Source organism: Bombina bombina, chromosome 2 (genome assembly GCF_027579735.1).
Source record: "Bombina bombina isolate aBomBom1 chromosome 2, aBomBom1.pri, whole genome shotgun sequence".
Classification (NCBI taxonomy): Eukaryota; Metazoa; Chordata; class Amphibia; order Anura; family Bombinatoridae; genus Bombina; species Bombina bombina.
In genome coordinates this window covers 966,977,963-966,990,968 of record NC_069500.1, presented here as the reverse complement: position 1 = coordinate 966,990,968, position 13,006 = coordinate 966,977,963, and the positions used below count along the sequence as shown (strand labels likewise).

The 13,006-nt window shown below is 38.8% G+C and overlaps 1 protein-coding gene across 1 annotated transcript in view; it reads left to right on the top strand.

The window, feature by feature from the left end:
• Positions 1-13,006, top strand: part of LOC128647390 (all-trans-retinol dehydrogenase [NAD(+)] ADH4) — a 119,189-nt gene that overhangs the window by 42,528 nt on the left and 63,655 nt on the right. The window contains exons 4-7 of the mRNA XM_053700177.1: positions 952-1,027; positions 4,747-4,888; positions 6,982-7,069; positions 10,830-11,052. Of these exons, the coding sequence (XP_053556152.1) occupies positions 952-1,027; positions 4,747-4,888; positions 6,982-7,069; positions 10,830-11,052 (529 nt within the window). The remainder of the gene's footprint in view (positions 1-951; positions 1,028-4,746; positions 4,889-6,981; positions 7,070-10,829; positions 11,053-13,006) is intronic.

Here is a 13,006-nt window from a genome sequence, read left to right as displayed (position 1 = left end):
CTCACACAAGCAATCAATAAAATATATACAGTCCAAACACACTCTCATATATCCCAAATACGTATCAAAAGTACTTTTCCAGATGACAGGTTAATATACAAAAAGGCAATCGTATATAGGATTGATGCAAAAATAACAAGGTAAGTATTTGTGCGTGGAGAGCGGTACTTAGCTTGCATACTTGCCAACTGTCCCGTTTTTGCCGGGACAGTCACGGAATTTGGGACCCTGTCACGGCCATTTAAATGTCCCGGACTGTCCCGGCAAGTTAGTAGCAGGCTGCAGCTTTACTAGCTAGCGCGATCATGTGTGCCACTCCTGAGTCTCCTCCTCCTTAAATTTATCATCTATCTCGACTATTGCGTGTCAGGCAGCGAAGTCAGCACCTCCTCGACGTCACCATCACGTGACCACCCTGCTTTGCCGCTCACCACTGCAGTGCACCAGCTTTTCTCACAGACACGTGGCAGCAGGAGTTAAAGTTTCTCAGAACTTAAGAGCCGATCTCATCAGTCACATCAGATGTGTGGACCAGCAGGCAGAGGTGAGTCACTCAGCCCTAACTAAACTGGCAGGCTCCGGAGTCCTTCAATAAAATATGTGCTGCTCTGCTCACTATGTTTTGAAGAGGTGACCGTGAATCACCAATGATTATTTAAAAAAAAAAATGCAGCTAGCTGTGACTCTGACTTGTCACTCAGTGAAGTGAAATCATACAAATATTAGTCGTTAAAGGTGGATTGCATGATTACCCCATTAGCTTGTTGCCATCAGTGATACATATAGTGCATGTTGGTTCTTAAAAAAAAAAAATGCAGCTAGCTGTGACTCTGACTTGTCCCTCAGTGAAGTGAAATCATACAAATATTAGTCGTTAAAGGTGGATTGCATGATTACCCCATTAGCTTGTTGCCATCAGTGATACATATAGTGCATGTTGGTTCTTTATAGACTTGATATGCCTGAATATAAGATAAAGAAATTTGCACTGCAGCAAACTGTCACCACAACACCTTCAGACAACTCCGTAAATAGGAACTATTATTTTCTAGCAAAAAACTCTACTTTCCAGTGCATTATGAGATTTGTAGTTTTTAAAGCATTTGATGTGTGACAGTGTTTCCTCAAATGAATACAGTTCCCATCATGCTACTGAAGGGATGTTTTATTAGTAACAGGAAGTGTGTCTGCTCAGTGCTTTGTTTTCTATATGAATCAGTGAGTGTAGCCCATAAGAAACATGGCCGAGCAGCAAGAACACATGACTTAAGGTTTGTACAGCTGTATATAGACCTGTGTTGTTGTTGTTGTCTCATTGTGTAACTTTGTGTGCCAAAAAGTGTGTGTGTCACACTTAGTGTGTTTACATTGTGAGTTACTGAGTGTTTGTGTTATTTTGTGCATGTGCCACTGTTTGTTATTGTGTGTGGTGACTGTCAAACATCATAGTACTCTATGTAATTTTTACTTTGTGTGTGTCATTGTGTTTGTGTTACTTTGTGTGTCTATAAGTCTTACTGTGTGTTGCACTGAGTGTTATTGTGTGTGTATGTCATTGTGTGTTGCACTGAGTGTATGTCACTGGGTGTTGCACTGAGTGTATGTCACTGGGTGTTGCACTGAGTGTATGTGTTTTGTGTGTGTATGTCACTGTGTGTGTATGTCACTGTGTGTTTGTGTTACTTTGTGTGCCCATAAGTCTTAATGTGTGTTGCACTGAGTGTTTTGTGTGTGTATGTCACTGTGTGTTGCACCAAGTATTATTGTTTATGTCACTTTGTGTTACTGTGTGTTGTACAAGTGTTATTGTGTGTGTCACTGTGTGTTATTGTGTTATTGTGTATGTCACTGTGTGTAACAGTGTGTTGTACCAAGTGTTATTGTGCATTTCACTGTATGTTGCACCAAGTGTTACTGTGTGTGTCATTGTGTGTGTGTTACTTTTTGTGCCAATAAGTCTTAACACAAAGTGTTATTGTGTGTGTGCGTGTGTCATTGTGTGTTACTGTGTTTTGTGGTGAGAGGGCTTTGTGTGTAAGGCAGAGGGGACCTCTCTATAATATTAAATATATACTGATTAATAAGTTACTGGGGAGGGGCTCTGTGAGTGAGGCAGAGGGCACCTCTCTATAATATTTTATATATCTGTATATAAGGTACAGGTGAGGGGCTATCTGATGAAGGCAGAGGGAACCTCTCTATAATATTAAATATGTATTGATTTATAAGTTACTGGGGAGGGACTATGTAAGTGATGCAGAGGGATCCTCTCTATAATATTACATTTTTGTATATATGGTAATGGGAGGGGATTGGTGTGTGAGGCATCTTCCTTTTTGCTCCCATTTCTTTCATTAATTCCATTCTGTACGTATATATATATATATATATATATATATATATATATATATATATATATATAAAATCATCTGCACCATAATAAATAGGCGGAGCTAAATTATGCTAATTATGTGGGTTTGGCAAAGTGGGCGGAACTTTAGGGCAGGGGGTGTGGTAAAATGTTTCCTGCAGGTAATTGATAGCTGCAAAGTGTCCCTGGAAATTTTTTTCAAATGTTGGCAACTATGAGCTTGTAACCAGGGAGGTTGAGGCAGCGTGGGTATGAGAGAGCTAAGAGGAGCTGACAGACAGGCAGATTGAGCTCCGGTGACCGCTCAGTGTGAGCGCGACTTCTGCGTCTTTAGTAAGAAGTTCCGGTAAGCATAGTAATCAGGGAGGCTGGTTCCGGTAGAGAGTAAAGGCAGCAACAGAATATGCAGCGCATATAGTAAGAAATGAGCTTAAGGACCTGAAAGACTTAGTAAAGTCTAAGAGCAAAGTTATTTCACAGGAGACAAAGTGAACTGTGAAGAAACAACTTCAATTTTCAGGCCCAGAATGAGGCTAGAGTGTTTCCTTAAATAGGAAGGAAGTACTTGTGATGTGCAAATTTAAAGGTATATCACACATATGGTGGTTAAAAGGGAGCTGAACTTTTTGAATGTTAACAATTCCTTCAATTGCACATTTCTAGTATATACATTTACACTGTCAATTTAACCCTTGAGGACTTTTCACTTTATTATTAGATCGATTGCATTGATCTTGTACATGCCAATATTTGATGATTTACGGGTACATTACTTTTGCCTCCTTTAACATCGCAACCAGGGACGCCTGGTTGTGTTATATATGTCGTTTTTATAGAGATATTTTGTAAGGTGCTTCTTTGAGAAGTTTAAATAAAGCTGTTTGAATTTTTTTTCTATTCATACTTAAAAAAGTTTGTGTGGTGTGCGGGATCTAATAATTTTATTATATTTTCGATAGATTGTGGTTTCTATGCTTCCCAGCACCCATTCCTATTTAGTAGTTTTCTAACATAAACTGTTAAGAAATGCCACTTTTATAGAAATATTTTCATATTAAACAAATGGTGTATGTAGTGATAGCCAGTCTAAGCTTAGCTGTCAAATTTAAATTAAATTTGTTGGATCATGAGCATTTAGACTATAGCAGCAAGGCTCTGTCCTCGTCCCCTTCTTTTCTCAATCTACACATCATCATTAGGTTCCTTAATAAAGTCCCACGGGTTTCCATATCATTTGTATGCTGATGACACCCAAATCTATCTCTCTGCCACAGACCTATCTCTTACCCGTGTCATTAACTGTCTCTCTCATATCTCATCTTGGATGTCCTCTCACTATCTCAAGCTAAATCTCTCCAAAACTGAACTCCTTATTTCCCCCTCTTCTTCCAAAATCTTCACCCCCCCATTTCTTTATAACTGTTGATAACTCCATCATTACCCCTACCCCACATACCCGATGTCTTGGGGTCACACGACTCAGATCTTTCTTTCACTCCTCACATTTAGTCCTTGGCTAAAGCCTGCCACATTTCCTTACACAACACACAACTAAGATTTTAATCCACTCTCATCCTTTCCCGCCTCGACTACTGCAACTCCATCCTCTCTGGTCTCCCTAGCTGCCGCCTAGCTCCTTTACAATCCATAATGAATGCCTCTTCCAGGCTTATCTTCCTTACACATTGATCTTCATCTGCTGCACCTCTCTGCCAATCCCTTCCTTGGCTTCCTCTTGCCTCCAGGATTAAACACAAAATTCTCACTCTGACATACAAAGCCCTCAACTGCACTGCTCCCCCCTATATCTCAGACCTTGCCTCCAGATACTGTCCCTACCATCCCCTTCACTCTGCTCACAATCTGCTTCTCTCCTCCACTTTTGTTACCTCCTCACATTCCCATTTACAAGACTTCTCCAGACAGGCTCCAATCTTATGGAACTCTCTTCCTCGCTCCACAAGACTCTCCCCTAGTTTTGAAAGCTTCAAGCGCTCCCTAAAGACTCTACTATTCAGGGATGTGTACAACCTACAATAACCTTAATAACTTCATTGCTATCCCCTTAACATGTAAGCCTATGAGCCAAGCTGTTTGTAGATCACATTCATAAGAGCCAACTACAACAGTGCAACTCTCTGCAAGACCCTCTACTGATTTGATCCATATAATGTTATCTTCCATACCGCCTATGTTTATAGAGCTGCGGCATCTGTTGGCGCTCTACAAATACCTGATGATAATAATAATAATAATAATAATAATAATAATAATAATAGCTACAGTTCAGTATTGGCTGCTTGAGCTGCTGAATTGCATTACATATATGCACATAAATTCCAACTTTTTTACTATTTAAATATACTTATTTGCAGATTGTTGCCACAGGGGTCTGTCGTACTGATGCCCATGCTGTAAGTATTCATTTTACAGAAGGCCTTTTTCCTGTAATCCTTGGTCATGAAGGTGCCGGTATTGTGGAAAGTGTTGGACCAGGAGTTACCAGAGTTAAACCAGGTATTAAACTTTAAAGAGAAATAGTATATTATGAATTACATCCTCAAATACAATCAGAAGTATATATTTAAAGGGACACTGAACCAATTTTTTTTCTTTCGTGATTCAGATAGAGCATGCAATTTTAAGCAACTTTCTAATTTACTTTCTAATTTTTTCTCAGCGCTCACTTACATGCAGCGCTGGTATTATTGGGTTTTCAGAAACCCGGCGTTAAAAAGCAAGAAGTGAGCGTAGAGCAAAATTTAGCTCCATATCTCACTTCAATACCAGCGCTGCTTAAGTCAGCGGTGAGCTGGTCGTACGTGCTCATGCACGATTTCCCCATAGACATCAATGGGGAGAGCCGGTTGAGAAAAAGTCTAACACCTGCAAAAAAGCAGCTTCAAACTCACTAATGCAGCCCCATTGATTCCCATTTTATGTTTACACCTAACACCCTAACATGAACCCCCTAGTCTAAACACCCCTAATCTTACCCTTATTAACCCCTAATCTGCTGCCCCCAACATCGCCGACACCTACATTATTCTTATTAACCCCTAATCTGCCGCTCCAGACACCACCGCCACCTACATTATACTTATTAACCCATAATCTGCTGCCCCAACATCGCCAACACCTACATTACTTTTATTAACCCCTAATCTGCCGCCCCCAATGTCACCGCAACCTACCTAGACTTATTAACCCCTAATCTGCCGTCCCCAAATTCGCCACCACTATATTAACCCCTAACCCTAACACCCCCTAACTTAAATATAATTTAAATAAATATAAATAAATATTCCTATCATTAACTAAATTATTCCTATTTAAAACTAAATACTTACCTGTAAAATAAACCCTAAGATAGCTACAATATAACTAATAGTTACATTGTAGCTAGCTTAGGGTTTATTTTTATTTTACAGGCAAGTTTGTATTTATTTTAACTAGGTAGAATAGTTATTAAATAGTTATTAACTATCTACTAACTACCTAGCTAAAATAAATACAAATTGACCGGTAAAATAAAACCTAACCTAAGTTACAATAACACCTAACACTACACTACAATTAAATAAATTACCTAAATTAAATACAATTAAATAAATTAAATTAGCTAAATCACAACAAAAAAACACAGTGATTTAGCTAATTTAATTTAATTTATTTAATTGTATTTAATGTAGGGAATTTAATTAGAAAATTGCTAAAAATGTCATGCTCTATCTAAACTATGAAAAAGAAAACATTTGGGTTCAGTGTCCCTTTAACAAATCGAGGACAGATTGGCCCCCTTTTTTAATATTAGAAGTATTATTTGAGGCTAATTTAAATAACTGCTCTAAATAATCATTGATGATTGTAAAGGAAACCGGTAAAACATCATACTATTTTATGGTCCTGAGCGAAAACCACTGCTATTGCAATCAGCAGCACTAGTTAAACATCTGAGTTGTTTCTCTTGGAACCACCAGTGCCCTACAGCAGTGTTTTTCAACCAGTGTGCCGTGGCACACTAGTGTGCCGTGAGAGATCCTCAGGTGTGCCACGGCAGACTGACAACAGTGTGACATATTTTTTAAACTTTGCTTGTTTTTTACTCCCAGTGCAGGGGTAGTTTGTAGGAGGCATGGCATAACAGCACAATACATACAGTGTGTGTGTGTGTGTGTGTATGTGTATATATATATGCTGTATTAGGCTACAATGTGTGATTTTTTTAAAATTTTGGGATGGTGGTGTGCCACAGGATTTTTTAATGTAAAAAAGTGTGCCAAGGCAAAAAAAAGGTTAAAAATCACTGCCCTACAGGACCCAAGCAGCACTTTTACTGTGTGTTTAACCACATTTCAGGGGTTAAACACACAGTAATGCAGGGTTGATAGTTGTAAAATTACATGCTCTGATGAATTAGTAATTTTTCAACTATTATGGCTGTTTAAAGCATTGAAATATTTTAATTGCTTTCATGAAATATAACTGTTTCAAGTTAAATAGGCATTACTAAACTGTTCTAAAAAAAGAGTTAATATGAGGTGAAAATGCACCTTTCAATCTCTTGAGAAAAAAATAATAATGTCTATGTTTTGTCTGAAACCATTTAGGTGACAAAGTTATCCCTCTCTATATTCCACAATGTGGTGAATGCAAGTTCTGTTTGAATCCAAAGACAAACCTTTGTCAGAAAATAAGGTACAGTATTAAGCTACAAAATAACAAACAAATAAAACTAAAAAGGTGACATTTTTTTTTTTTTTTTTTTTTACAGAAAATCACAAGAACCAGTTAAATCTTATACAGCACATAATTATATAAAGTATATATAGGTACAGCAGGTTACCAAGACAAATTCCAAGAAAATAATATTTTTACGACAATTCCGTTAATACATGCAAATCAACCAAATACGTTCCAGTGTCATATAAGTGTAACTTTTTGCTTTCCCATTTTTATTTTAAACTTTCTTCGTTCTGTAGCAAATAAGAGCCTAAAACCCGTACACAAACAAACAAACAAAAACCAAAACAAAAAAAAAAAAACCTACACCAGACGACAACAAAACCAGGCAAAAAAAAAGAAAAAAAAAAAAAAGCCCTCACGATCCGCCCCGCCCGCCCACGTCCCTGTTATCCCCCCATCACTCACCCGATGTCCTCCACCCAACTTCCTGGAAAGCGGCCTGCGTATATGTTTGTCAGAATAAACTCAGACTCCCGAAAAAGGTGACATTTAATTATATGAGATATTTAATATTCTGACATGATGCTTGTAACTATTAAAGGGATATGAAACCCAAATGTTGAAGCACTTAAAAGCTAAGCTAAGAGCTGACTAAAAAATATCTCCTTCACATCTCTATGTAAAAAGTCAAGATATTTTATCTCTAAATCTCCTCAGTTGCCACATCACATTAAAAAGGGAGTTTAAAGCTATAGTAAACTCCAAAAATGTAAGAAATAAGAGCTATAGTGTGTGAGAACACACTAATCCTCTAGGGGGCGCTCTCAATAGTGGTGTCAAAATTATTCGTAATGTGGCAAATCAAAAAAAAAAAATCAATAAACATATATATCGTGACTAAGAAAAAAGATTAAAACCTTAAGTGGGCAAAAAAATAAATGTCCATACAACCAAAAAAGTCCAGTTAGTGATAAATCTCCAAAACAATGATACGGTGGTCAGCTCTCTGTAGTAGGAGGGTCAGTATCCTGATGATAGCAATTGGTCTGAAAAGAAAAACACAGAGGCGCCCAACGGCCTAATTCCACAATAACAAGGTGAATACAATATAGAGGGAATTGTACTCACAAACAGGGATAGGCACGCACCAAGGCTGTGGCGGACATTTTACAAAGTACAGACGTAACTGAAGGACACCAAGGTACATTTTAAATTAAAAATATCAAAAAACACTTTCTTTACTAAGAGGGTAATGGATGCATGGTGGAATAGCCTTCAAACAGAAGTGGTAGAGAAGAGCAGTACATGAAAAGTGATGTCCTGTACTATGCTTCATTACAGACACTAGTTAACTAATTAGGGCAGTTTCTTTATAATCCCTCCCTCACTGGATACCCCCTGCAGCATAGCAATGCTCCCTACAGCATGGGCAGCACTTTTCATGTACTGCCCATCAGTAAGCAGAAATAACGTTTGTATCTGTGGTGAAGCAGGACTGAATTCCACCTGAGTACAAGCAGAAATACATTTTTACCAGCTCTATTCCCTGCAAAGAGTCTGTTTTAACCCTTCACTCTCCACTGTGTGGTCTCAGCATGCAGACCCCATGGCTAACACTTTCACTGGGGGTCCCAGTACAAACAGGGCCCCTATGATTGGGGGGAGTCTGGTAACCCTGTTTAAATAAAATCCTGGAGGCTCCTGCTGCTGGGAAACATGGTACTGTCTGAAAATGATGGGAGTCAGAGCACCCATTTTAAAGAGGCTTCTGGAGGGCTCTTCAACTCTTGACCAAAACCACCCACCTTGATGTTAATCGCATGATCATCATGGTTGATTACTTACTTGGCTAGGTAAGGTTTGTCAGAGTAGGCAGCGTTCTTCTACACACAGACACCAGCACTATGCTCCAACAAAGATCAAGGAATCTGGACAGGTCACTACTTACAGTTGGTTGACACAGGCTGCACTTCCCACTCACTTTCCCACTACTGAGCAGTGTCACGCGGGCGTGGCCCCAACCCCGCAAAATATGGCGCTGCATGTGTCTAGGAGGAGTCAGGACCAGCATTCATTTGTCGTACTCCTTCCCCCCCACCACAAAATGGGTGGCGGACACTGCAAGGGCCAGTCACGGACACCAGTGTCCATGTACGGACACCTTGCCTATCCCTGCTCACAAACAAACAGCACCAAAAGGTGCGAGAAGTCAGACTGGAACCTCGCAGTTGCCCAGCAAACTGAACAGACATGACCAGATGACCAGTGGAGATACTTCGCCTGGGAGATACACCAAGTTCCTTAAAGGAGGGATACAGAGCCAACATAGCCCAGTACAGTTTGTGCAAGGTGTGTGTATATAAGGAATAGGCACACTTACATATGGTGAAGCACTTCCAGGTGCAATAACCACAAGCTGGGACTTCACAGTCGCCCAGCTGACTGTTTCCAGAAATTCCGCAAACTATATGGTTCCCAAAGCGAGTACCAGGGATAAGTAATCCCCAGTTAAAATACAGCAGCAAGTGTATTATTAAAAAAAAGTAATACTTTATTACAAGCAACGCGTTTCTCAGCTTCTATAGGGCTGTTTTCTTAGTCTGGTGCTGTTTGTTTGTGAGTACAATTCCATCTATATTGTATTCACCTTGTTATTGTGGTATTAGACCATTGGGTACCTCTGTGTTTTTAACACCAAAAATGTTATTGTTTAAAAAGATAGATAATCATTTTATTTACCATTCCCGAGTTTTGCATAACCAACACTCTTATAGAAATATACTTTTTACCTCTGTAATTACCTTGTATCTAGGCTTCTAAAGACTGCCCCCTTATCTCAGATCTTTTGACAGACTTGCATTTCAGGCAATTAGTGCTGTATATGAAACACGTGAACTAATGCCCCCTAGCTGTGAAAAACTATCAAATGCAGAGGCGGCCTTCAAGGGCTTAGAAATTAGCATATGAGCCTACCTAGGTTTAGCTTTCAACTAAGAATAACAAGAGAACAAAGTAAATTTGGTGATAAAAGTAAATTAGAAAGTTGTTTAAAATAGCATGCCCTATCTGAATCATGAAAGTTTAATTTGGACTTTACTATCCCTTTAAGCAGCCAATCAGGATGCTATTCCCAGGACTTGCGACAAAGTGTGCATCTGGCTTGTGCAGTCGTGTTATTTCTCTCCTCAGTTTAAAAGGACATAATACTCATATGCTAAATCACTTGAAAGTGATGCAGTGCAGTATAGCTGTAAAAAGTTGACAAGAAAATATCACATGAACATCTTTGTTTAACATAGGAAGATATTTTGTTAGTTTCGCAATACAGTTAACCAGAGCTCTGAAGTTGCAGTAATCTTTTAGTGTAAATCGTGATTGCGCCCTCCCTGCAAGAAACCCCTTATCATTTGTGCGCAAAAGTTTGCGCTCCACTCATATTCTGGCCCTATATGAATGCTAGATAGAACTATAGAGTCAAATCAAAGATTAGTCTGATTGATATGTATTTTTAATTTTAGATTTGTTGTTTATTAAAGAAGTGTTATATGTTTTAGTGTTCATAAACCAATTGTAGTCTAGGTTTCCTTCTTTGATCGAGACAATTAGAGACACCAATAAATGTGCAAACAATAACTGTGTGGAGTATAGCAATGTCAAATCATTCAAAACAGGCACATGAGTTTTCAAGAATTCACAGCTATTAAAGCAGAAAGCTCAAAAAAAAAAACAGAAAAAACACTAATTATCTGGTTTTAATTCCCAGCAAAATTAGGACTGCTATTTCTGATCAAGACCTGATGGCTGATAACACAAGCAGGTTCACATGCAAGGGAAAGCAGATATACCACTTCATGGGAACCAGTACCTTCTCTGAATACACTGTCTGTGCTGAAACTTCAGTTGCTAAGATTGATGCTGCAGCACCTCTCGATAAAGTCTGTCTGATTGGCTGTGGTTTCTCCACTGGATACGGTGCAGCCATTAACACTGCAAAGGTAAATAATCCATTCACTTTGTGTCTTTGTATAATCGACTTGAAACTTGGACTTTTATAATCACTTTCTTTTGTAGTTTGTTTCTTTTTCTTCCAGTGTAGTCTAATTTTTTTAATCATAATACAAAATTCATTCTGTACTTTATGTGCATGAGCGATTACAACATAAAGGGCCAGTTTACAAGCGGCACGCTATCAGATGTTTTTGCTGACGCACTAACTGCGCTCAAAGGAAACTTTTAACGCTGGTGGGTTGAAGCGCGTATTACAAGATGAAAATAACAAGTTAGCATGCAAGGGAAACACAATGCACGCTAACTTCTATGAGCGCATTAACTTCTTCTCCTCATAGATTTGACACTGTTAAAAAAAAAAACACTTATGGCTCATGCACTAACCCAACACGTGTTAGATCATCTGAGCTAAACCAGAAGGTAGTTATGCATATTTTACATTCCAATGTTTTTCACATAGGAGAAAATGTTCTTTATTTCTCTTGTTAAGTGTATCCAGTCCACAGATCATCCATTACTTGTGGGATATTCTCCTTCCCAACAGGAAGTTGCAAGAGGATCACCCACAGCAGAGCTGCTATATAGCTCCTCCCCTAACTGTCATACCCAGTCATTCTCTTGCAAGCCTCAACCAAGATGGAGGTCGTAAGAGGAGTGTGGTGTTTTATACTTAGTTTATTCTTCAATCAAAAGTTTGTTATTTTTAAATGGTACCGGAGTGTACTGTTTATCTCATGCAGTATTTAGAAGAAGAATCTGCCTGCGTTTTCTTTGATCTTAGCAGAAGTAACTAAGATCCATGGCTGTTCTCACATATTCTGAGGAGTGAGGTAACTTCAGAGAGGGAATGGCGTGCAGGTTATCCTGCAATAAGGTATGTGCAGTTAATATATTTCTAGGGATGGAATTTGCTAGAAAATGCTGCTGATACTGAACTAATGTAAGTAAAGCCTTAAATGCAGTGAGAGCTACTGGTATCAGGCTTATTAATAGAGATACATACTCTTATAAAAATGTAATATAAAACGTTTGCTGGCATGTTTAATCGTGTTTATATGTATTTGGTGATAAAACTTATTGGGGCCTAGTTTTTTTCCACATGGCTGGCTTGAATTCTGCCTAGTAACAGTTTCCTGACTTTCCACTGTTGTAATATGAGTGGGAGGGGTTTTTTTGTGCAGCAAAAATTACATACACAGACATCCAGCTTCTTCCTGCATGATCCAGGATATCTCTGGAGGGCTCAAAAGGCTTCAAAGTCGTTTTTGAGGGAGGTAACAAGCCACAGTAGAGCTGTGGCAGTTGTGACTTTTTTTAAAAAAAAAAAAAAAAAAAAAAAAAACGTTTTTGTCAGTTATTATTCTGTGTTTGGTATTAAGGGGTTAATTATCCATTTGCAAGTGGGTGCAATGCTCTGCTAACTTGTTACATACACTGTAAAAATTTTGTTAGTGTAACTGCCTTTTTTCACTGTTATTTCAAATTTTGGCAAAAATTTGTGTTTCTTAAAGGTGCAGTAACGTTTTTTATATTGCTTGTAAACTTGTTTAAAGTGTTTTCCAAGCTTGCTAGTCTCATTGCTCGGTAGCTCCGTATCTAGACGACATCCTGATACAGGCGTCAAACTTTCAAGTTGCCAAGTCTCATACAGAGATAGTTCTGGCATTTCTGAGGTCGCACGGGTGGAAAGTGAACGAGGAAAAGAGTTCTCTATCCCCACTCACAAGAGTCTCCTTCTTAGGGACTCTTATAGATTCTGTAGAAATGAAAATTTACCTGACGGAGTCCAGGTTATCAAAACTTCTAAATGCTTGCCGTGTTCTTCACTCCATTCCGCGCCCTTCGGTGGCTCAGTGTATGGAGGTAATCGGCTTAATGGTAGCGGCAATGGACATAGTGCCATTTGCGCGCCTACATCTCAGACCGCTGCACTTATACATG